At 40.3% G+C, this 26137-nt stretch overlaps 1 protein-coding gene and 1 pseudogene across 9 annotated transcripts in view; both read right to left on the reverse strand.

Annotated features, from left to right (window-relative positions):
- The window catches only part of LOC118899409 (protein O-glucosyltransferase 3), a 161938-nt gene that overhangs the window by 89714 nt on the left and 46087 nt on the right, over positions 1-26137 (reverse strand). For all 9 annotated transcript variants that reach the window (XM_036861099.1, XM_036861107.1, XM_036861105.1 and 6 more), the window contains exon 8: positions 14296-14385. In XM_036861099.1, the coding sequence (XP_036716994.1) occupies positions 14296-14385 (90 nt within the window). The remainder of the gene's footprint in view (positions 1-14295; positions 14386-26137) is intronic.
- LOC118899410 lies at positions 11969-12784 on the reverse strand (annotated as a pseudogene).

Below are 26137 nucleotides of genomic sequence, written 5' to 3' on the forward strand. Positions count from 1 at the left end.
AAAAAAATTACCTTTGTCCCTGTTATCATACACAAACATTAGTTGGAGATGGATACCATATCTCAGTGTGAAACTAAACAACTAAGCCTCTAGAAGAAACATAAGGAAAATATCTTCTGACTCTGGGTTAAACAAATATTTCTAACTCCCCCGCATCTTTATTGAGACATAACTGACATATAACATTGTGTAACTTTAAGGTATACAACATGATGATTTGATCTACATATATACTGAAATGATTACCACAAAAATTTAGTTAACACATCCTTCACCTCACATAATTACCATTTACTGTGTGTGTGGTAAGAAATTTTAAGATCTACTCTCTTAGCAACTTTCAATTATTCAACACAATACTGTTAACTAGAGTCACCATGCTGTACATTACATTCCTAGAACATATTAATCTTATAACTGGAAGTTTGTACCCTTTGATGATCTTCACTCATCCCTCCCCTACACCCCCACCACCCCTTCCAGCAACAACGTACCCCCTATTTCTAAGAGTCCAGGGTTTTTTTGGTTCCACATATAAATGAGAGCATACATTATACAGAATTCATCTTTCTCTGCCTGACTTATTTCACTTAGCATAGTGCCCTCCAGATCCATTCATGTTGTTACAAATGGCAGGATTTCCTTCCTTCTCATGGTTGAATAATATTCCATTATAAATAATATTAATATGCTATACTAATATTAAATGTTATATATAATATCTTCACATGATATAATATATAATATATAAAACATTATCACATTTTCTTTATCCATTCATCTGTCAACAGATACTTAGGTTGTTTCTATGTCTTGGCTAGTGTAGATATGCTGCAATGAACATGGGGGTGCAGCTGTCTCTTTGAGGTAGTGATTTCATTTCCTTCAGAAAAATATCCACAAGTGAAATTGCTGGATCATATGGTAGTTCTATTTTTTATTTTATTTTTTGAGTAATGTCCATGCTGCTTTCCATAGTGGTGGTACCAGTTTACATTTCTACCAAGAGTGTACAAGATTCCCTTTTTTCCACATCCTCGCAGGCACTTATCTCTTGTCTTTTTGATGGAGTCTGCTGTTGGAATTCTTTAGCTCAGTTTTTTTATTATTCAGATCTAGGATGTCTTTTTGGCTTTTTGGAGGATAGCTTTTATTTCTTTGTTGAGCTTCTCACTTTGTTCATGTACAGTTTTCCCAATATCATGTAGTTGTCTGTCTACATGTTCTTGTAGTTCCATGAACTTCCTCAAGAGGTTTATTCTGAATTCTTTGTTAGATAGTTCACAGACCTATATTTTGAGTAAATTATTGGACCTTTATTAGTTTCTTTTGGTGGTGTCATGTTTACTTTGGTATCTGTGCATTTGAGTAAGTGGTCTTTTCTTCCAGACTCTAGAGGTTCCCTTCAGCAGAGAAAGACCTTCATCAGTTAGCTCAGGTTGGGGTACTGGATGGGTCATCTGGTAGCATCCATGGGCAGGTGGAGGCTTGCTATTGGGGTGTCTATTTGGGAGAGGTCACTGCCCATGTTCTGAGGCAGGCATGATGGCTTACTTGCTTTCAGGCAGGACTACTAGCTGGGCTCTGCAATCACCTCTGGTTAGGCGAAGTCATAGGCTGTGTTCCCTGGCAGGGAGGTGTCACTGGCTGGACTCTGCAATTGAGCAGGGCTGCAGGCTGGGCTCTGCAATCACTCCTGGTTGGGTGAGGCCTCAGGATGTGCTCCCTTACCAGATGGTGCTGCTGGCCAGACTTCATGTTCGGGCAAGTCTTGTACAGGCAAGGCTTTGTGGTTGGATGCAGCCACAGGCTGTGTTCTGTGATCAGGTAGGGCCATAGGCTTTGCCCCAAAGTTGGGCAAGGCTGTAGGCTGGGTTTTATGATGGGGTAAGCGGCTGGGTGTGCTCCTCTCTTGCGGGTGGTCACTGGCCAGGCTCTCTAGTTGGGCAGGGCCTCCTGCTATATCCTGCAGTTGTGGGGGGTCTAGAGACTGTGCTCCTTGGTTGGGTGGGGTCACTGTCCAGGGTCCCTAGCTGGGTGGGGCCATAGGCTATGCTCTGCAATTGGGTGGAGTCACTGGCTAGGCTCCCTTTGGCTACAGTTTTTTAAAAGGTTTTTTAAAAAATAAATTTATTTATTTATTTTTGGCTGCGTTGGGTCTTCGTTGCTGTGCGCGGGCTTTCTCTTGTTGCGGCGAGCAGGGGCTGCTCTTCGTTGCAGTGCGCGGGCTTCTCCTTGCAGTGGCTTCTCCTGTTGTGGAGCACCGGCTCTAGGCGTGCGGGCTCAGTAGTCGTGGCACTCAGGCTCAGTAGTTGTGTCTCATGGGCTCTAGAGCGCAGGTTCAGTAGTTGTGGCACATGGGCTTAGTTGCTCCGGGGCATGTGGGATCTTCCCGGACCAGGGCTCGAACCCGTGTCCCCTGCATTGGCAGGTGGATTCTTAACCACTGTGTCACCAGGGAAGTCCCTGGCTACAGTTTGTACTCAGTAATTAGGCAGGGCCATAGGCTTGGATCTGTTTCTGGGCTCCATGACTGGCTAGGCTTCCTGGTTGGGCAGGACTGAAGACTATGCTCATAAATCGAGTGGGGCTGCGAATTTGCTTCCTTGCCTAAGTGGGGCCATAAAACAGGTTCCGTAGTCAGTAAAGCCTGTTGGTTTGGGACCCATATCAGGTAGAATTGCCAACTGAGCTCCCTGGCCAGATGGGGCCACTTGGCTCAGCTCTGCAGGTGGGCAGAGCCTGGCTGAGATCTCTGCTCAGGTATTGCTGTAAGCGGTAACGCAAACTGCCAAGATCTGAGCACAGGTTGCTGTCTGCCCTGCCCCTCTTTTCTCTGTCTCTATCAAATCCCCAGTGGTCAAGCCCTGCAGATTCCCCCAGTGATCCCCATGAGGCAAGACCTGAGTGCACCTCCCAGGAAACGTCCTGAAATGCTGGGGGACCTGGACTTTTGACACCATCTTGATGACAGTACCTTCTACATAAACACTTCTTAAATGGACACAGACAGCATTAACCATAAAGAACAAGTGATAAACTGGATATTATTAAAATTAAAGACTTACCAAAAACACCTTTAAGAGAGAAATGAGGTACCCTGGAAGATGATATTTTATATTGCAATAAAGGATTTGTATTCAGGATATTTGAAAAACTCCTCCAAGTGAATATTGACAAGGGAGAGGTGATGGAACTTGGGGATTTGAATACTGGAAGATATGTGAAGAAAAGGATAGGGATATTTATATCCTCATTATATATAATGAGGAGTCAAGTGATCTTTTGTTAGCATGATGGAACAAGAAACAAAGGTCTTTAAAGCAGCAAGGTAAGAAACAGAGGAATTAAAACAATGACTTATGGTACTGAGAGGGGAGATAAGCAGGGTTTTGGAGCATAAGTAAGGTAAATTCTTAATCATCTTTGCAGAAAGTCAACAAATCACTTCTAAAGTTGATAAGTAAAATATAATAAGCATATTATTTAGAAGCAAGGAACTAGTGACTAGAAGTTCTAAAACAAAAAGATAGATAAAAGTGGTTGCTTTGGGGGCTTCCCTGGTGGCGCAGTGGTTAAGAATCCGCCTGCCAATGCAGGGCACACGGGTTCGAGCCCTGGTCTGGGAAGATCCCACATGCCGCGGAGCAGCTAAGCCCGTGAGCCACAACTACTGAGCCTGCGCGTCTGGAGCCTGTGCTCCGCAACAAGAGAGGCCGCGATAGTGAGAGGCCCGCGCACCGCAATGCAGAGGGGCCCCCGCTCGCCGCAACTAGAGAAAGCCCTCGCACAGAAACGAAGACCCAACACAGCCAAAAAATAAATTAATTAATTAATTAAAAAAAAAAAAAAAAAGTGGTTGCTTTTAGAGTATGAAGGTGGAAGGTAGTGAGATGCGGTAAAGACTTGCTTTTTAGTGTAAGTTCATTTACATTATTTTACTTATTTTAAAGAAGTACACAAAGTACTTTGATAAAAAATATTTTAAATTACAGAAAAAACTCTGCATTCACATTACTATGACTATGCAAATTATTCAATTACAGGGCCACATAATATGCTAAAACTATGCATCCTCATTTAGAAGTCACCCTCTGGACCACTTGAAGTAGAATGTATCTAGAATCAAGATCAAATGTATTGAGTGAAGTAAGTCAGAAAGAGAAAAACAAATACCGTATGCTAACACATATATATGGAATCTTAAAAAAAAAAAGGTTCTGATGAACCTAGGGGCAGGACAGGAATAAAGACGCAGATGTAGATAATGGACCTGGGGACATGGGGAGGGGGAAAGGTAAGCTGGGACGAAGTGAGAGAGTGGCATTGACATATATACACTACCAAATGTAAAATAGATAGTGGGAAGTAGCCACATAGCACAGGGAGATCAGCTCCGTGCTTTGTGACCACCTAGAGGGGTGGGATGGGGGGGGTGGGATAGGGAGGGTGGGAGGGAGGGGATATGGGGATATATGTATACATATAGCTGATTCACTTTGCTATACAGCAAAAACTAACACAACATTGTAAAGCAATTATACTCCAATAAAGATGTTAAAAAAAAATCAAATGTATTCTCTTTACATAGAGATTAGAAATATATTAATTTGCCTTATATTTGAACCATGACTTTCATGGTTAGTTGTTTTTCAGAGTTTCTAACCTCTTTTTATTTTATTTATTTATTTATTTTGTGGAATCTAAAAAAAAGATACAAATGAATGTATTTATCAAACAAAAACAGACTCAAAGACATAGAAAACAAGTTTATGATTACCAAAGGGGAAGTGGGGGGAGGGATAAATTAAGAGTTTGGGATTAACTGATACACACACTACTCTAAATAAAATAGATAACCAACAAGGACCTACTGTATAGCATAAGGAACTATACTCAATATCTTGTAATAAACTATAATGGAAAAGGATATGTATATATAACTGAATCACTTTGCTGTACACCCAAAACCAACACAACATCATAAATCAACTACACTTCAACAAAAATTTTCAAAAAACATCTACCATCTCTGTGCAAAGTTTGAGGGCCCTTAGAGTTTGGTGTGCTGCCTGACAATTTGCAAGTGTCTTGAAAATCTGCTAGTTTTGAGTGAAACCTAAGAAAGAAAAGTCTCTCTGGATGGTCCAGGGCTTCAGTGCAAGTGATAACATTAGTTGGCCCTTTAGGGCTGAGTAAAAACAATGACAAATGGAATTGTGATGGTGGTTCAGGATGATCTGTGAAACCTATACTACTGGATGAATCACAGAAGAAACATTCAGGGTTTGGAAGCAAGGCTCTATCATCATTGGGTAAGTATTCTGTATGACACACTTTTTGTCTTACATCTGGACTCTGCTGGATTCTAAATTATTTAACATGATCTTCCATAAAGTAAGTTTTGTGTTATTCTACCTGGCAAAGAGCTCTGGCCAATTGAGATGCTGGCTGAACAGCAGTGAACATAGAGTGAGCAGTAGGTGGGATCAGCTGCAGCAACAAGGAATGTAGCCTCTACACAAATTTTTTCTCTTGATTTTTTAACTGTAACAGTTATTTTAATTAATTTATCTCCTCTTTCCCTTATATTTCTACTACTATTTTATATTGGCAGTGTTTGTGATGATAAAGGTAGCATTATTTCAAAGTTTTACAATACTTAAATGGAATACCAACAAAGCACGAAAGGGAATATCAACCCATAAAGTTCAGACATTTTGCCAGGTTAAAAAAATTTTTTAATAGATCTTTATTGGTGTATAATTGTTTCACAATAGTGTGTTAATTTCTGTTGCACAACAAAGCGAATCAGCCACATGTATACACATGTCCCCATATCCCCTCCCTCTTAACCTTCCCTCCCATCCTCCCTATCCCACCCCTCTAGGTCATCGCAAAGCACCAAGCCGATCTCCCTGTGCTATGCTGCTGCTTCCCACCAGCCAACTATTTTACATTTGGTAGTGTGTATATGTGGATGCTACCCTCACTTCGTCCCAGCTTTGCCCTCCCACCCCATGTCCTCAAACCGATTTTCTATGTCTACCTCTTTATTCCTGCCCTGCAACTAGGTTCATGAGTACCATTTTTTTTTTTTTAGATTCCATATATATGTGTTAGCATACGGTATTTGTTTTTCTCTTTCTGACTTACTTCACTCTGTATGACAGACACTAGGTCCATCCACCTCACTACAAATAACTAAATTTCATTTCTTTTTATGGCTGAGTAATATTCCATTGTATATATGGGTCACATCTTCTTTATCCATTCATCTGTTGATGGACATTTAGGTTGGTTCCATGTCCTGGCTATTGTAAATAGTGCTGCAATGAACATTGTGGTACATGTCTCTTTTTGAATTATGGTTTTCTCTGGGTATATGCCCAGTAGTGGGATTGCTGAGTCATATGGTAATTCTACTGTTAGTTTTTTTGTTTTTTGTTTTTATTGTTAGTTTTTTAAGGAACCTCCATACTGTTTTCCATAGTGGTTGTATCAATTTACATTCCCACCAATAGTGCAGGAGGGTTCCCTTTTCACCACACTCTTTCCAGCACTTATTGTTTCTAGATTTTTTGATAATGGCCATTCTGACTGGTGTGAGGTGATAACTCATTGTAGTTTTGATTTGCATTTCTCTAATAATTAGTGATGTTGAGCATCTTTTCATGTGACTCTTGGCCATCTGTATGTCTTCCTTGGTGAAATGTCTATTTAGGTCTTCTGCCCATTTTTAAACTGGCTTTTTGTTTTTTTGATATTGAGCTCCATGAGCTGTTTGTATATTTTGGAGATTAATCCTTTGTCTGTTGTTTCATTTGCAAATATTTTCTCCCATTCTGAGGGTTGCCTTTTCATCTGGTTTATGGTTTCCTTTGTTGTGCAAAAGCTTTTAAGTTTAATTAAGTCCCATTTGTTTATTTTTGTTTTTATTTCCATTACTCTAGGAGGTGGGTCAAAAAAGATCTTGCTGTGGTTTATGTCAAAGAGTGTTTTGCCTATGTTTTCCTATAAGAGTTTTATAGTGTCTGGTCTTACATTTAAGTCTTTAATCCATTTGTAGTTTATTTTTGTGTATGGTGTTAGGCAGTGTTCTAATTTCATTCTTTTACATGTAGCTGTCCAGTTTTCCTGGCACCACTTATTGAAGAAGCTGTCTTTTCTCCATTGTATGTTCTTGCCTCATTTGTCGTAGATTAGGTACCCATATGTGCATGGGTTTATCTTTGGGCATTCTATCCTGTATCGTTGATCTATATTTCTGTTTTTGTGCCAGTACCATACTGTTTTGATTACTGTAGCTTTGTGGTATAGTTTGAAGTCAGGGAGCCTGATTCCTCCAGCTCCGTTTTGCTTTCTCAAGATTGCTTTGGTTATTCGGGGTCTTTTGTGTTTCCATACGAATTTTAAAATTTTTTGTTCTAATTCTGTGAAGAATGCTGTTGGTAGTTTGATAGGGATTGCGTTGAATCTGTAGATTGCTTTGGGTAGTATAGTCATTTTCACAATATTGATTCTTCCAATCCAAGTACATGGTATATTTCTCCATCTGTTTATGTCATCTTTGATTTCTTTCAGCAGTGTTTTATAGTTTTCTGAGCACAAGTCTTTTGCCTCCTTAGGCAGGTTTATTCCTAGGTATTTTATTCTTTTTGTTGCAGTGGTAAATGGGAGTGTTTCCTTAATTTCTCTTTCTGATTTTTCATAGTTGGTGTATAGGAATGCCAGAGATTTCTGTGCATTAATTTTGTATCCTGCAACCTTACCAAATTCGTTTATTAATTCTAGTAGTTTTCTGGTGACATCTTTAGGATTTTCTACTGTCGATTTCTCCTTTCATGGTTGTTAGCATTTGCCTTATGTATTGAGGTGCTCCTATGTTGGGTGCATAAACATTTATAATTGTTATATCTTCTTCTTGGATTGATCCTTTGATCATTATGTAGTGTCTCTCCTTATCTCTTGTAACAATCTTTATTTTAAAGTCTATTTTATCTGATATGAGTATTGCTACTCCAGCTTTCTTTTGATTTCCATTTGCATGGAATATCTTTTTCCATCCCCTCACTTTCAGTCTGTATGTGTCCCTAGGTCTGAAGTGGGTCTCTTGTAGACAGCATATATATGGGTCTTGCTTTTGTATCCATTCAGCCAGTCTGTGTCTTTTGGTTGGAGCATTTAATCCATTTACATTCAAGGTTATTATCGATATGTATGTTCCTATTACCATTTTCTTAATTGTTTTGGGTGTTTTTTGTTTGTTTGTTTTTATTTATTTATTTATGGCTGTGTTGAGTCTTCGTTTCTGTGCGAGGGCTTTCTCTAGTTGCAGCGAGCGGGGGCCACTCTTCATCGTGGTGCGCGGGCCTCTCACTATCGCGGCCTCTCTTGTTGTGGAGCACAGGCTCCAGACGCACAGGCTCAGTAGTTGTGGCTCACAGGCCTAGTTGTTCCACGGCATGTGGGATCTTCCCAGACCAGGGCTCAAACCCATGTCCCCTGCATTGGCAGGCAGATTCTCAACCACTGCACCACCAGGGAAGCCCTTGGGTTTGTTTTTGTGGGTCTTTTTGTTCTCTTGTGTTTCCCACTTAGAGAAGTTCCTTTAGCATTTGTTGTAAAGTTGTTTGGTGGTGCTGAATTCTCTTAGCTTTTGCTTGTCTGAAAAGCTTTTGACTTCTCCATCGAATCTGAATGAGATCCTTGCTGGGTAGAGTAATCTTGGTTGTAGGTTTTTCTCTTTCATCACTTTAAGTATATCCTGCCACTCCCTTCTGGCCTGCAGAGTTTCCACTGAAAAATCAGCTGATAACCTTATGGGGATTCCTTTGTATGTTATTTTTTGTTTTTCCCTTGATGCTTTTAATATATTTTCTTTGAATTTATTTTTTCTTAGTTTGATTAACATGTGTCTTGGTGTGTTTTTCCTAGGGTTTATCTTGTATGGGACTGTCTGTGCTTCCTGGACTTGGGTGACTATTTCCTTTCCCATGTTAGGGAAGTTTTCAACTATAATCTCTTCAAATATTTTCTCAGACCCTTTCTTTTTCTCTTCTTCTTCTGGGACCCCTATAATTCGAATGTTGGTGTGTTTATTGTTGTCCCAGAGGTCTCTGAGATTGTCTTCGATTCTTTCCATTCTTTTTTCTTTATTCTGCTCCTTGGCAGTTATTTCCACCATTTTGTCTTCCAGCTCACTTATTCGTTCTTCTGCCTCTGTTATTCTGTTATTGATTCCTTCTAGTGTATTTTTCAGTTCAGTTATTGTGTTGTTCATCTCTGTTTGTTTGTTCTTTAGTTCTTGTAGATCTTTGTTAAACATTTCTTGTATTTTCTCAATCTGTGCCTCCATTCTATTTCCGAGATTCTGGATCATCTTTACTATCATTACTCTGAATTCTTTTTCAGGTAGATTGCCAATTTCCTCTTCATTTATTTGGTCTTGTGGGTTTTTACCTTGCTCCTTCATCTGTGACATATTTTTTTGCCATCTCTCTCTCTCTCTCTTTTTTTTTTAATGAGTGGGATTGCGTTCCTGTCTTACTGGTTGTTTGGCCTGAGGCTTCCAACACTGGAGTTTGTAGGCTATTGGGTAGAGCTGGGTCTTGGTGCTGATATGAGGAGCTCCATGAGACCTCACTCTGATGAATATTCCCTGGGGTCTGAGGTTCTCTGTTAGTCCAGTGGTTCGGACTTGGAGCTCCCACTGTAGGAGATTTGGCCTGACTCTGGGCTCATGAACCAAGATCCCACAAGCCACCTGGGGTGGCAAAAAAAAAAAGCAACAACAAAGTAAAAAATAAAATAGACTAGGAAACTAACAGATATGTTAGGAAGAATATAAAAATAAAAATATAGATGAATCAACAACCAGAAGGTACATCAGTACCACAATAGTGAAAAAGAGGAGGGAAAAGAATAAAAGGGGGTGGGGGCGAAGGCCTTGGCTGTGGAGGGCGCGGCTTAAGCAAGTGTGAGGTTTGGGTGGTGGGTGGGGCCAATGCTCAGGACCTACAGGGCTGGAAAAGGCCCTGGGGGCTGTGGGAAGTGGAGCTTAGCATCAAGGAACAGAAGGGGCCCAGGCATGGCAGGGCACCTCACCTGGGAGCCCAGCAGGCTTCCTGGGCTTGAGTGGACCAGGCAATCGCGCTCTGGTCCTCTCCCGCTCTTCCCAGACAGTCCCTCCTGCCTGCCTCTCCTGATCGCCCCGGCCTCTGGGGTGCTTATCCTGTCTGGCCTCCACTTCTCCTCCCCCCTCAGTCCCCCTATGTCCTACTGGTTCACTTTGGGGTTCCTCCCATCTCCTTGGGTGTCAGAGTCTCCCATCAGCGGCCGGCAGGCACCCTAGTTGTGGGGAGATGTTAATTCCACATCTTCCCACACTGCCATCTTGACTCCACCTCCCTCTAACTTCTTTTTAAATTCAACTTCTCAGTCATATCTTCTATTGCATGGGGTACTATTTAGTCTCCAGATACAACGTTCCTAGAGCCATTCAACATACTGATCTAAGCTAAATTGATTATCATTTTTATTTCCTTCAGATTCTGTTATTTCTTTTTCTTTTCTTTCTGCTTCTACATCATTGGTTTTCCTTAAATGTCAGGTGATTGTCCATTAGTAGTGACGAATGAAGGTCTGTGTCAATTTTTCTAGGGAGCTAGTGTAAGTATCCTGTGCTTCTGTGTAAGTCTCTGGTTTTCCACTGTTCACACTCATGAATGGGAAGATTGCCTTGGAGCTTTGTGAAGTGGGTGGAATAAGTTAATCAATAGACTTTCTTAGAGGAAATATGGTAAGGTAGCCAGCAATTAAGCAAGGCATCTCTCAAATACTAAAATTAAGAGGGTTTTACCGTGGAGTACCAAATCCATGCTAGAACTAGCTTTCCCAGATGGTTCATGTAAATTTTTTAAAGAGATAATCCTTCAGGGTTTGTTTCTTTCTCTCTCTCTCTTTTTTTTTTTTTTTTGTTGTGGGAGGCTGTGCTACTGCACAGCATATGAGATCTTAGTTCTCTGACCAGGGATCGAACCCGCACCCCCTGCATTGGAAGTGCAGAGTCTTAACCACTGGACTGCCAGGGAAGTCCCTTGTTTTGGTTTTTAAAATTTTATTTATGTTGTGTTATAGTTGATTTACAATGTTGTGTTAGTTTCAGGTATACAGCAAAGTGGATCAGTTCTACATATACATATATCCATTCTTTTTCAGCTTCTGATTCGGGTTTTAAGAAGAGGACTGATCATCAGGGAAACCAGAAAATTCCATCTTGAAGCCCAGCAGAAATAAATGGTGGGCATTTCCCTGAGTCATAAATGGCACAGGAGCTCAGCAATCTACCACCACATTCTTAACAGGAAACACCCCATTTGGCTGGGGAAAGGGTCCATCCCGTCTCATAGATCCAAGAGTAGGTTAAAATTCTGAGCTAGAGAAAAGCACTAAGCCAATTGCGGGCAAGGATAAGGAAGTTACCAGATACACCTAGAGACAGCCACATCTGACAGCTTGCCAAGCTGTCACTGGAGTTAGAACATGGACTCACAGCAGAGAGCATTGTTTTTGTGTGCTTCTTTCCAATTGTATTTCAAGTTCTTTCCAAAACAATGCCCTGGGCTTGGTTCACTGCTGTCTTGTATTCGTGCTTGGGTATTCATTCACCAACATTAAACCCCAGGATAGAAGATGTGATAAAACAGGACTCCTTTCTCCATGGAGTGAATCTTTGCTGGTTTCAGTGGTGGACGGTGGTCATCACAGAAAACACACAGGAACTTTTCCTTGGAACTGAGGTGGGATGAAAAGTGCCTGCTGTGAACATCATCATCTTTTTCCTGAACTTTCACCTCCAGTTTCTGAAGACAAAGCAGAAAATAATCTTCCTTGAAGATAATGGGTAACAATTCCATAAAACAAAAGCACATGCTTCCAATGCACTGTGTTTTCAGATAGTCTGGGTTTAGTTCAGCTGCCAGATGAGTCGATTGATGCATTCATCTTGATAGCCAGGTGAGCCCACTTCCTTGAGGAAGCCCCCTCTATTCTTGGTAGCACGATAGGCCACTGAGAGTTGCAAAGGGCACAAGAACCCTGAGATCACCTGAAAATCCTTCCCTGGGAAGGCAACTCCATGAATGAGGTCTTCCAAACAAATGACACCAAACTTCCCCAGGTGCTCCCCAATCACTGTGTTGTCTGTCAGTGTGACGATTTTATTCTTGACCTTGGCTTGTCCACATTTAAAGATGAGTTCCTGAACAGACTTCAGATTTGCAAATCCCCAGGTCACATAAGGTTCCACTATATGAAGCGTTTTTATGGTTTAAGGGGTTACTTTCATTAAGACACCACTGAAAATCTTATTCAGGCCAAGTCTTGCAATGGTCCTCTGCACCAGTAAACTCACCCCATTAATCATTTGGATGTGTACAGCAAAGGCCAAGGAGTGTTTATCTGGCACTTCCAAGCCATGAGGTTTCACTTCCAGTTGTCTGAGTCGCACCCTGCAACGTAGTTGCCTCCAGGAATCATGTAGGAACCATTCTAGTTGCTTAAACTTGAGTTTTTCTCCTTTCCTCTGCTCCTTACTTTGCAAAAGTGCCTGCTTTGCCTGGGTGGCTTTGAGGGCCTGATAAGCCTTCCTTTTTTTCAGGAGATTTTCTGGAACCAAAGGGATCTTTTTTCTTGGCTCTACCTCTGCCATCTTTCCAAAGCTGTGGGCTACTCTGGGTTTGTTTTTCTTATGCACAATGGTAAATATCCATCTACCAGTAGATTTTTGACTAATGATAAATATCCACCTGCCTATACCTTTGGGTCTTGAAGTGACAGTGGAGACAACTGGCACAGCTGTTCCATGTACAGACCTTCAATTAACCCCATTGTCTATAGTCATTCTCCTTTCAGCCTTTTTAAATTGCTAAATCCTAATTGATATCCTTTCTAGGGTTCCAATGACAAATGAGCTATCTCACTAGTGCCCCTGTAAGGTATGTATAGGCAAGTCTTCTACATAGATATGTCCAACAGGATACTACCATTTATTTTTGGTATGAGATAAAATTTCCTATTTGCTCATGAACTCCCTTCTCTCTGTTATGGGTTAACTTTCTATACATTGTCACTTCAGTTGGGTTCTAGAGGGATAGAAAGTGAAAATGTGTGCTCAGTCTACCATCTTGTTAAAATACACACACACACGTTTGTTTATATACATGGCTTCTCTACTGAAGCTCCTTAAACACAAGGATGTATTGTAAAATGCCTAGCACAGTGTCAGGAACATAACAGGTGTTCAAACGTATGTGGCTGATTGGATTTGAATGTGGGAGAGAAGTTACAAATGACAGAAAAGCTTAAGCCTAGATGACAAGTATGCTGTTAGAAACCAACAAAGGAAGAGTAGATTTTAAAGGAAATTCTTTTTTTTTGGGTTGGAAATCAATAGTTGTGCCCCAGCATAGGCAAATAATGGAAACTATTTTTCAAGACACCATTAACTGATATAAAGGTATTTTTGTGTGCTAGAAAGAGAGCCATACCACTTCACACACAGACAGAGCGTTGATGCTATCCTAGAGAAAAGAGAGAAGTCATTTCACCTCTTGGATCTCACCTAACCCAGTAAATCAACTTGGAATATTCCTTACTGGATAAGGAGACTAGTTCTACTCAGACTAGAGCATGGTGAGAAACTACTACATTAATCCAGATATACTTTACGTCCTCAAGAGTAGGTACTGAATAAATATTAAATGAGTGAATGTATCCCTAACACTTGCTCACAAACCTGATTCCAGAGTCAAGATATAAAATTTTTAGAGGTGAAAGCCAAATAAGTCAATTAGTGATACTTTTGCTCATAGTAGCCATTATCAAAGTGCCTGGCCCAGATCAGAAACTCAATAGATATTAGTGAGGTTAATGAGATAATTAATTAATGTTAACTTCTTGAAACTTTAAAAAATGTCTACTTATAAAGCAAAGGGTGGTATACAACTCTTTAATATACTAAAAGCTATTGAACTGTATACTTTATTATTTTTTAAAGTCTTTATTGAATTTGTTACAATATTGCTTCTGTTCTATGTTTTGGTTTTTTGGCCACAGGCATGTGGGATCTTAGTTCCCCAACCAGGGATCGAACTCACACCCCCTGAATTGGAAGGCAAAGTCTTAACCACTGGACTGCCAGGGAAGTCCCTGAATTGTATACTTTAAACAGGTGAACTATATGATGTATCAATTACATCTCAATAAAGCTGCAAAAAAACGAAATAAACTCACAAGGAAACTTTTCCAGGCCTTCTGAATGACTCTGGCAGCTCTATCTCTCTTTGTAAATTCTGATTCCTGTTTCCAAGCCATGCAAAAGTCCTAAAAGAGAATAAGCAAAGGAGTATATTTTAAATTACTTTATATACTCCATTATGAAACTGTCACTAGAACTCAATGAAAATCAAATAGAAAGTATAAAAGAAATAATGAAAATGATATTTGATATCAAAATAACTATAATAAAAATTAAAATTGACACCTATAATTGATAGCCTAATATGTTCCAATTTGTTTCTTTTTTAATTGAAGTATAGTTGATTTACAATATTATATTATTTTCATTATTTTTAAAGATTATACTCCATTTAATGTTATTACAAAACAATGACTATATTTCCCTGTGTTGTACAATATATCCTTGTTGCTTATCTATTTTATTCATAGTAGTTTGTATCTCTTAATCCCTTATTCCTACCTTGTCCCTCCCCTTTTCCCACTCTCCACTGGTAACCACTAGCTTGTTCTCTATATCTGTAGGTCTGTTTCTGTTTTATTATATACATTCATTTGTCTTAGCTTTTAGATTCCACATGTAAGTGATGACATAGAGTATTTGTCTTTGTCTGACTTTTTCACTAAGCATGATACTCTCTAGGTCCATTCACATTGTTGCAAATGGCAGAATTTCATTCTTTTTTTACAGCTGAGTAATATTCCATTGTATATATACATACCACATCTTCTTTATCCATTCATCTGTTGATGGATACTTAGGTTGCTTCAATATTTTGGCAATTGTAAATAATGCTGCTATAAACATTGGGGTTAATATAGCTTTTTGATTTGTGTTTTCATTTTCTTTGGATATATACCCAGCAGTGGAATTGCTGGATCATATAACAGTTCTATTTTTAGTTTTTTGAGGAAGCTCCATACTGTTTTCCACATTTGCTGCACCAGTTTACATTCCCACCAACAGTGTATGAGGGTTCCCTTTTCTCCACATCCTTGTCAATGTTTGTTACTTGTAGACTTTTTGATGATAGTTATGCTGACAGATGTGAGGTAATATCTCATAGTTTTGATTTGTATTTCTCTAATGACTAGCAATGCTGAACATCTTTTCATGTGCCAGTTAGCCACCTGTATGTCTTCTTTGGAAAAATATCTATTCAGGTCTTCTGCCCATTTTTAAATTGGATTGTTTGTTTTTTTGATATTGAGCTGTATGTGCTGATTACATATTTTGATTATTACCCCTATTCTTCATACCATTTGCAAATATTTTCTCCCATTCTGTAGGTTGTCTTTTTGTTTTGTTGATGGTTTCTTTTGTTGTGTGAAAGCTTTTAAGTTTAAGTAGGTCCCAGTTGGGGTTTTTTTGCTTTTATTTCTTTTGTCTTAGGAGAATGATCCAAGAAAATATTGTTATGATTTTATCTAAGTGTGTTCTGCAAATCTTCTCTTCTAGGAGTTTTATGGTTTCAGGTTTTACATTTAGGTCTTTAAACCACTTTGAGTTTTTGTATATGGTGTGAAGGAATGTTCTAATGTCATTGTTTTATATGTGGCTGTTCAGTTTTCCCAAAACCACTTGCTGAAGAGACTGTCTTTTCTTCGTGTATATTCTTGCCTCCTTTGTTGTAAATTAATTGACTGTAGGTGTGTGGGTTTATTTCTGGACTCTCTATTCTGTTCCATTGGTCCATATGTCTGTTTCTGTGCCAATACCATGCTGTTTTGATTACTGTATAGTATTATCTGAAGTCTGGAAGTGTTATGCCTCCAGCTTTCTTCTTTTTTCTCAGGATTGCTTTGGGAATTCAGGGAGTTTTGTGGTTCCATATAAATTTTATTTTATTTTAACTTTTTATTTTATATTGGAGTATAGTTTATTAACAATGTTGTGTTAGTTCCAGGTGTACAGGAAAGTGATTCAGTTATACGTATACATGTATCTATTCTTTCTCAAATTCTTTTCCCATTTAGGTAGTTACATAATATTGAGCAGAGTTCCCTGTGCTATACAGTAGGTCTCGATTGGTTATCCATTTATTTTTCTAAAATTTATTTGGCTGAGTTGAGTCTTTGTTACTGCGCGCGGGCTTTCTCTAGTTGCGGCGAGCGGGGGCTACTCTTCATTGCGGTGCACGGGCTTCTCATTGCAGTGGCTTCTCTTGTTGTGGAGCATGGGCTCTAGGCATGCAGCCTTCAGTAGTTGTGGCTTGTGGGCTCTAGAGCACAGGTTCAGTAGTTGTGGCGTATGGGCTTAGTTGCTCCGTGGCATGTGGGATCTTCCTGGACCAGGGCTCAAACCCGTGTCCCCAATCCGCATTGGCAGGCGGATTCTTAATTACTGCACCACCAGGGAAGCCCAGTTATCCATTTTAACAATCAATCCCAAACTCCCTAACTATCCCTCCCACCACCCCCCTCTGGTAACCATAAGTTCCTTCTCTAACTCTGAGAGTCTGTTTCTGTTTTGTAAATAAGTTCATTTGTATCATTTTTTTTTAGATTCCACATATAAGCGATATCATACAATGTTTGTCTTTCTCTGTCTGACCTACTTCACTCATTATGACAATCTCTAGGTTCATCCATGTTGCTGCAAATGGCATTATTTCATTCTTTTTAATGGCTGAGTAATATTCCATTGTATATATGTACCACATCTTCTTTATTCATTCATCTGTTGATGGACATTTAGGCTGCTTCCATGTCTTGGCTATTATAAACAGTGCTGCAATGAACATTGGGGTGCATGTATCCTTTTGGACCATGTTTTTCTCCAGATATATGCCCAGGAGTGGGATTGCAGCATCATATGATAACTCCATTTTTAGTTTTTTAAGGAACCTCCATACTGTTCTCCACAGTGGCTATACAATTTACATTCCCACCAACAGGGTTCCCTCTCTCCAGCCCTCTCCAGCATTTATTATTTCTGGATTTTTTGATGCTAGCAATTCTGACTGGTGTGGGGTGATTTCTCATTACAGTTTTGATTTGCATTTGTTTAAATTAGCAATGCTGAACATCTTTTCATGTGCCTCTTGGCCATCTGTATGTCTTCTTTGGAGAAATGTCTGTTTAGGTCTTCTGCTCATTTTTTGATTGGGTTGTTTGTTTTTATATTAAGCTGCATGAGCTGTTGGTAAATTTTGGAGACTAACCCCTTGTAGGTCACGTTGTTTGCAAATATTTTCTCCCATTCTGCAGGCTGTCTTTTCATCTTGTTTATGGTTTCCTTTGCTGTGCAAAAGCTTTTGAGTTTAATTAGGTCCCATTTGTTTATTATTGTTTTTATTTCCATTATTCTGGAAGACAGATGGAAAAAGATATTGCTGCAATTTATGTCAGAGAGTGTTCTGCCTATGTTTTCCTCTAAGAGTTTTATATTGTCCCATCTTACACTTAGGTTTTTAATCCATTTGGAGTTTATTTTTGTGTATGGTGTTAGAGAGTGTTCTAATTTCATTTTTTTACTTGTAGCTGTCCAGTTTTGCCAGCACCATTTACTGAGACTGTCTTTCCTCCATTGTTTCATCTTACCTCCTTTGTTGTAGATTAATTGACCATAGGTGTGCGGGTTTCTTTCTGGGCTTTCTATCCTGTTCCATTGATCTATATTTCTATTTTTGTGCTAGTACCATACTGTTTTGATGACTATAGCTTTGTAGTATGGTCTGAAGTCAGGGAGCCTAATTCCTCCAGCTCCGTTTTTCTTTCTCAAGATTGCTTTGGCTATTCAGGTCTTTTGTGTCTCCATACAAATATTAAGATTTTTGCTATAGTTCTGTGAAAAATGCCATTGGTAATTTGATAGGGATTTCATTGAATCTGTAGATTGCCTTGGGTAGTACAGTTATTTTGACAATATTGATTCTTCCAATCCAAGAACATGATATATCTTTCCATTTTCTTGTGTAGTCTTCGTTTTCTTTCATCAGCATCTTATAGTTTTCAGAGTACAGGGTTTTGTCTCCTTAGAGACATATAGAAACTGTCATACAGAGTGAAGTAAGTCAGAAAGAGAAAAACATATATCATATATTAATGCATATATGTGGAACCTAGAAAATGGTACAGATGAACCGGTTTTCAGAGCAGAAATTGAGACACAGAAGTAGAGAACAAACGTATGGACACCAAGGGGGGAAAGTCGTGGGGGGTGGGGATTGTGGTGTGATGAATTGGGAGATTGGGATTGACATGTATACACTGATGTGTATAAAATGGATGACTAATAAGAAAATAAATAAATAAATAAATAAACATTTTTAAAACTTTAAAAAATAAAAAAATAAAAGCTCCTGTTGACAGCAAAAAAAAAAAAAAAATCACAGTTTCAATTTCAGTACTTGTGATTGGTCTGTTCATATTTTCTATTTCTTCCTGGTTCAGTCTTGGGAGATTGTACCTTTACAAGAATTTGCCCATTTCTTTCAGGTTGTCCATTTTATTGAAATATAGTTGCTTGAAGTAGTTTCTTATGATCCCTTGTATTTCTGTGGTGTCAGTTGTAACTCCTCCTTTTTCATTTCTAATTTATTGACTTGAGTCCTCTCCCTTTTTTTCTTGATGAATTTGGCTTAAGGTTTATCAATTTTGTCTATCTTTTTAAAGAACCAGCTTTTAGTTTCACTGATCTTTGCTATCTTTTCTTCATCTCTATTTCATTCATTTCTTCTCTGATCTTCATGATTTCTTTCCTTCTACTGACTTTAGGTTTTGTTTGTTCTTCTTTCTCTAGTTGCTTTAGGTGTAAGGTTAGGTTGTTTACTTGAGATTTTTATTGTTTCCTGAGGTAAGATTGTATTGTTATAAACCTGCCTCTTAGAACTGCTTTTGCTGTGTCCCATAGGTTTTTGCTCACTGTGCTTTTGTTTTCATTTGTCTCTAGGTATTTTTTGATTTCCTCTTTGATTTCTTCAGTGATCCATTGGTTGTTTAGTAGCATATTGTTTAGCCTCCATGTGTTTTTTGTGTTTTTTACTTGTAGTTGATTTCTAATGTCGTAGTGTTGTTGTCAGAAAAGATGCTTGATATGATTTCAATTTTCTTAAATTTACCGAGGCTCGCTTTGTGGCCCAGCATGTAGTCAATCCTGGAGAATGTTCCATGTGCACATGAGAAGAATGTGTATTCTGCTACTTTTGATGGAATGCTCTATAAATATCAATTAAATCCATTAGGTCTAATGTGTCATTTAAGGCCCGTGTTTCCTTATTGATTTTCTATCTAGAAGGTCTGTCTACTGATGAAAGAGGGGTGTTAAAGTCAACCACTATTATTGTGTTACTGTTGACGTCTCCCTTTATGGCCATTAGTATTTGCCCTATATATTGAGGTGCTCCTATGTTGGTTGCATATATATTCACAATTGTTATATCTTCTTCTTGGATTGATCCCTTGATCATTATGTAGTGTCCTTCTTTGTCTCGTTTATAACAGTCTTTATTTTAAAGTCTATTTTGTCTGATATGAATATTGATACTTCAGGTTTCTATTGATTTCCATTTGCATGGAATATCTTTTTCCATCCCCTCATTTTTAGTCTGTATGTGTCCCTAGGTCTGAAGTGGGTCTCTTTAGACAGCATATATACATGTCTTGTTTTTGTAACCATTCAGCCAGTCTATGTCTTTTGGTTGGAGCATTTAATCCATTTACGTTTAAGGTAATTATTGATATGTATGTTCCTATTGTCATTTTCTTAATTGTTTTGGGTTTGTTTTTGTAGGTCTTTTTCTTCCCCTCCTCTTTTGTTCTCTTCTCTTGTGGTTTGATGACCAGCTTTAGTGCTGTGTTTGGGTTGTTTTTTCTTTTTTTGTGTGTGTATCTATTGTAGTCTTTTGTTTTGCAGTTCCCATGAGGTTTTGATATAGCAGTCTACATATGTACAAGGTTGTTTTAAGTTGCTGGTCTCTTTCACCTGGAGAAGTTCCTTTAGCATTTGTTGCAAAGCTGGTCTAGTGGTGCTGAACTCTCTTAGCTTTTGCTTGTCTGTGAAGCTTTTGATTTCTCCATCACATCTGAATGAAAGCTTTGCTGGGTATAGTATTCTTTGTTGTGGGTTCTATCCTTTCATCACTTTAAATATATCATGCCACTCCCTTCTGGCCTGGAGAGGTTTTGCTGAGTAATCAGCTGATAACCTTACCAGTGTTCCTCTGTATGTTATTTTTCGTTTTTCCCTTGTTGCTTTTAATATTTTTTCTTTGTCTTTAATTTTTGTCAGTTTGATTACTATGTGTCTCAGCGTGTTCCTCCTTGGATTTATCCTGTCTGGGACTCTCTGCACTTCCTGGACTAGGGTGAATGTTCCCTTTCCCATGTTAGGATAGTTTTCAGTTATTATCTCTTCAAATATTTTTTCAGGTCCTTTCTCTCTCTCTTCTCCTTTTGGGACCCCTATAATGCTAACGTTAGTGCGTTTAATATTGTCCCAGAGGTCTCTTATACTGTCTTCATTTTTTTTCAGTCTTTTTTCTTTATTCTGATCTGTGGCAGTGATTTCCACCATTCTGTCTTCCAGGTCACTTACCTATTCTTCTGCCTTATGTATTCTGCTATTGATTCCTTCTAGTGTATTCATTTCAGTTATTGTATTGTTCATCTCTGTTTGTTTGTTCTATAGTTCTTCTAGGTCTTTGTTAAACATTCCTTGCATTTCCTGATCCTTGCCTCCATTCTTTTTCTGAGATCTTGGATCATCTTAACTATTATTATTCTGAATTCTTTTTCTGGTAGATTGGCTATATCCACTTCACCTAGTTGTTTTCTGGGGTTTCATCTTGTTCCTTCATCTGGGACAAATTCCTCTGCCATTTCATTTTTTAAAAAATTATTTATTTAATTTATTTATTTTTGGCTGTGTTGGGTCTTTGTTGCTGTGTGCAGGCTTTCTCTAGTTGTGGCAAGTGGGGGGTACTCTTTGTTGCAGTGCACAGGTTTCTCATTGCGGTGGCTTCTCTTGTTGTGGAGCACAGGCTCTAGGCACACGGCTTCAGTAGTTGCGGCACGCGGGCTCAGTAGTTGTGGCTCACAGGCTCTAGAGTGCAGACTCAGTAGTTGTGGTGTATGGGCTTAGCTGCTTTGCAGCATGTGGGATCTTCCCAGACCAGGGATTGAACCTGTGTCCCCTGCATTGGCAGGTGGATTCTTAACCACTGTGCCACCAGGGAAGTCCCTGCCATCTCATTTTGACTAACTTTCTGTGATTGCATTTTCTGTTCCACAGGTTGCAGGATTGTAGTTCTTTTTTCTGCTCTCTGCCCTCTGGTAGATGAGGCTGTCTAACAGGATTGTGCAGGTTTCCTGATGGGAGGGGCTGGTTCCTGGTCAGTGGTGGGTGGATCTGGGTCTTGTCCCTCTGGTGGGCAGGGCCATGCTCAGGGAGAGTTTAAGCCACTTGTCTGCTGATGGGTGGGGCTGTGTTCCTGCCCTGTTTGTTGTTTGGCCTTAGGCGACCCAGCACTGGAGACTACAGGCTGTTTGGTGGGGCTAATGGTGGCCTCCAGGAGGGTTCATGCCAGTGGGGACTTCCCAGAACTGCCGCTGCCAGTGTTCTTTGTCCCTGCAGTGAGCCCCAGTTGCCCCCCACCTCTGCAGGAGACCCTCCAATACTTGCAGGTAGGTTTGGCCCAGTCTCTTATGGGTTCACTGCTTTTTTCCCCTGGTTCCTGGTACACACAAGACTTTGTGTGCATCCTCCACGAATGGAGTTTCTTTTTCCCCCAGTCTGTGGAAGTCCTGCAATCAAACCCCGCTGGCCTTCAAAGCCAGATTCTCTGGGGACTCCTCCTCCTGTTGCCAGACCTCCAGGCTGGGAAGCCTGACGTGGGGTTCAAAACTTTCACTCCTGTGGGATAACTTCTGTGGTATAATTGTTTTCCAGTTTCTGGGTCACTCACCAGTGCATATGGGATATGATTTTATCACAATTGTGCCCATCTTACCATCTCATTGTGGCTTCTTTTTTGTCTTTGGATGTAGCGTATCTTTTTTGGTATGTTCCATCATTTTTTGGCGATGGTTGTTCAGCAGTTAGTTGTGATTTTGGTGTTTTCGTAAGAAGGGGGTGAGCTCACATCCTTCTACTCCACCATCTTGAGCTCTCAACACCTCCATATAAATTTTAGGATTATCCTAGTTCTATGAAAAATGTCATGGGTATTTCAACAGGAGTTGCATTAAATCTGTATATTGCCTTGGGTAGTATGGCCATTTTAACAATATTAATTCCTCTAATCCAAAGCCAAGGTATATGTTTCATTTCTTTGACTCATCTTCAGTTTCCTTCATCAGTGTTTTATAGTTTTTGGAGTATAGGTTTTTCATCTCCTTGGTTTATGTTTATTCCTAACTTTTTTTTTTTGGATGCAATTTTATTTTTTTATTTTTGGCAGCATTGGGTCTTTGTTGCTGTGTGCAGGCTTTCTTTAGTTGCTTCAAGCAGGGGCTACTCTTCATTGCAGTACATGGGCTTCTCATTGTGGTGGCTTCTCTTGTTGCGGAGCACAGGCTCTAGGCTTGCAGGCTTCAGCAGTTGTGGCACATGGGCTCAGTAGTTGTGGCTCGCGGGCTCTAGAGTGCAGGCTCAGCAGTTGTGGTACACAGGCTTAGTTGCTCTGTGGCATGTGGGATCTTCCTGGACCAGGGATCAAACCTGTGTCCCCTGCATTGGCAGGAAGATTCTTAACCACTGTGCCACCAGGGAAGTCCCTGGATGCAATTTTAAATGGATTTTTTTCCTTTCTCTTTCTGATATTTCATTACTAGTATATAGAAACACAACAGATTTCTGTATGCTAATCTTGTATTCTGCAACCTTGCTGAATTCATTTATCATTCTAGTATTTTTTGCGTGGAGATTTTAGGGTTCTCTATGTTATCGGCACACAGTGACAGTTTTGGGGAGACCTTCAAGATGGCAGAAGAGTAAGACGTGGAGATCACCTTCCTCCCCACAAATAAACCAGATATACATCTACATGTGGAACAACTCCTACAGAACACCTACTGAACGCTAGCAGAAGACCTCAGACTTCCCCAAAGGCAAGAAACTCCCCACGTACATGGGTAGGGAAAAAGAAAAAACAGACAAAATAGGGACAGGACCTGCACCACAGGGAGGGAGCTGTGAAGGAGGAAAAGTTTCCACACGCTAGGAAACCCCTTCACTGGCGGAGATGGGGGGTGGTGGGGGGAAGCTTCGGAGCCACGGAGGAGAGCGCAGCAACAGGGGTGCAGAGAGCAAAGCAGAGAGATTCCCACACAGAGGATTGCCACCAACCAGCACTCAACAGCCAGAGAGGCTTGTCTGCTTACCCGCTGGCTGGGATGGTTGGGGGCTGGGAGTTGAGGCTCAGGTTTCTGAGGTCAGACCCCAGGGAGGGGACTGGGGTTGGCAGCGTGAACACAGCCTGAAGGGGGCTAGTGCGCCACAGCTAGCCGGGAGGGAGTCTGGGAAAAAGTCTGGACCTGCCTAAGAGGCAAGAGACCATTGTTTCAGGGTGCGTGAGGAGAGGGGATTCAGAGCACCACCTAAACGAGCTTCAGAGAAGGGCGCGAGCCACGGCTATCAGCACGGACACCAGAGACAGGCATGAGATGCTAAGACTGCTGCTGCAGCCACCAAGAAGCCTATGTGCAAACACAGGTCACTATACACACCTCCCCTCCCGGGAGCCTGTGCAGCCTGCCACTACCAGGGTCCCATGATCCAGGGACAACTTTCCCGGGAGAACACACGGCATGCCTCAGGCTGTTGCAATGTAATGCTGGCGTCTGCCGCCGCAGGCTCACCCCGCATTCCGTACCCCTCCCTCTCCCTGGCCTGAGTGAGCCAGAGCCCCTTAATCAGCTGCAACTTTAACCCCATCCTGTCTGAGTGAAGAACAGATGCCCTCAGGCGACCTACACGCAGAGGTGGGGCCACATCCAAAGCTGAACGCCAGGAGGTGTGCGAACAAAGAAGAGAAAGGGAAATTTCTCCCAGCAGCCTCAGGAGCAGCGGATTAAATCTCCACAATCAACTTGTACCCTGCATCTGTGGAATACCTGAATAGGCAATGAATCATCCCAAAATTGAGGTGGTGGACTTTGGAAACAACGTTATATATATTTTTTCCTTTATCTCTTTTTGTAAGTATGTATGTGTATGCTTCTTTGTGTGATTTTGTCTGTATAGCTTTGCTTTTATCATTTGTCCTAGGGTTCTGTCTCTCTGCTTTTTTTTTTTTTAAGTATAGCTTTTAGTACTTGTTATCATTGGTGGATTTGTTTTTTGGTTTGTTTGCTCTCTTCTTTCTGTTTTTTGCTATGTTTTAATATGTTCTATTTTTAATAATGATTTTTTATTTTAATAACTTTATTTTACTTTACTTTTTTCTTTCTTTCTTTCTTTTTTTCTCCCTTTCCTTCTGAGGCATGTGGCTGACAGGGTCTTGGTGCTCCTTCCAGGTGTCAGGCCTCTGCCTCTGAGGTGGGAGAGCTGAGATCAGGACATTGGTCCACGAGAGATTTCCCAGCTCCACGTAATATCAAATGGCTCTCCCAGAGATCTCCATCTCAACGCTAAGACCCAGCTACACTCAACGACCAGGAAGCTACAGTGCTGCACACCCTATGCCAAACAACTAGCAAGACAGGAACCCAACACCACCCATTAGCAGAGAGGCTGCCTAAAATTATAAGTTTACAGACAACCCAAAGCACACCACCAGATGCTGTCCTGCCCACAAGAAAGACAATATCCAGCTTCATCCACCAGAAAAAAGGCACTACTCCCCTCCACCAGGAAGCCTACACAACCCACTGAACCAAACTTAGCCACTGGGGGCAGACACCAAAAACAATGGGAAATATGAACCGGCAGCCTGCAAAAAGGAGATGCCAAACACAGTAAGTTAAGCAAAATGAGAAGACAGAGAAAAACACAGCAGATGAAGGAACAAAGTAAAAACCCACCAGACCAAACAAATGAAGAGGAAGTAGGCAGTCTACCTGAAAAAGAATTCAGAGTAATGATAGTAAAGATGATCCAAAATCTTGGAAATAGAATGGAGAAAATACAAGAAACGTTTAACAAGGACCTAGAAGAACTAAAGAGCAAACAAACAATGATGAACAACACAATAAATGAAATTAAAAATTCTCGAGAAGGAATCAATAGCAGAATAACTGAGGCAGAAGAACGGATAAGTGACGTGGAAGAAAAAAGAGTGGAAATAACTACCACAGAGCAGAATAAAGAAAAAAGAATGAAAAGAACTGAGGACAGTCTCAGAGGCCTCTGGGACAACATTAAATGCACCAACATTCAAATTATAGGGGTCCCAGAAGAAGAAGAGAAAAAGAAAGGGAATGAGAAACTATTTGAAGAGATTATAGTTGAAAACTTCCCTAATATGGGAAAGGAAATAGTTAATCAAGTCCAGGAAGCGCAGAGAGTCCTATATAGGATAAACCCAAGGAGAAACATGCCAAGACACATATTAATCGAACTATCAAAAATTAAATACAAAGAAAAAATATTAACAGCAGCAAGGCAAAAGCAACAAATAACATACAGGGGAATCCCCATAAGGTTAACAGCTGATTTTTCAGCAGCAACTCTGCAAGCCAGAAGGGAATGGCAGGACATATTTAACGTGATGAAAGGGAAAAACCTACAACCAAGATTACTCTACCTGGCAAGGATCTCATTCAGATTCGATGGAGAAATTAAAACCTTTACAGACAAGCAAAAGCTAAGAGAATTCAGCACCACCAAAGCAGCTTTAGAACAAATGCTAAAGGAACTTCTCTCGGCAGGAAACACAAGAGCAGGAAAAGACTTACA

The sequence above is a fragment of the Balaenoptera musculus genome, chromosome 8 (assembly GCF_009873245.2).
Source record: "Balaenoptera musculus isolate JJ_BM4_2016_0621 chromosome 8, mBalMus1.pri.v3, whole genome shotgun sequence".
Classification (NCBI taxonomy): Eukaryota; Metazoa; Chordata; class Mammalia; order Artiodactyla; family Balaenopteridae; genus Balaenoptera; species Balaenoptera musculus.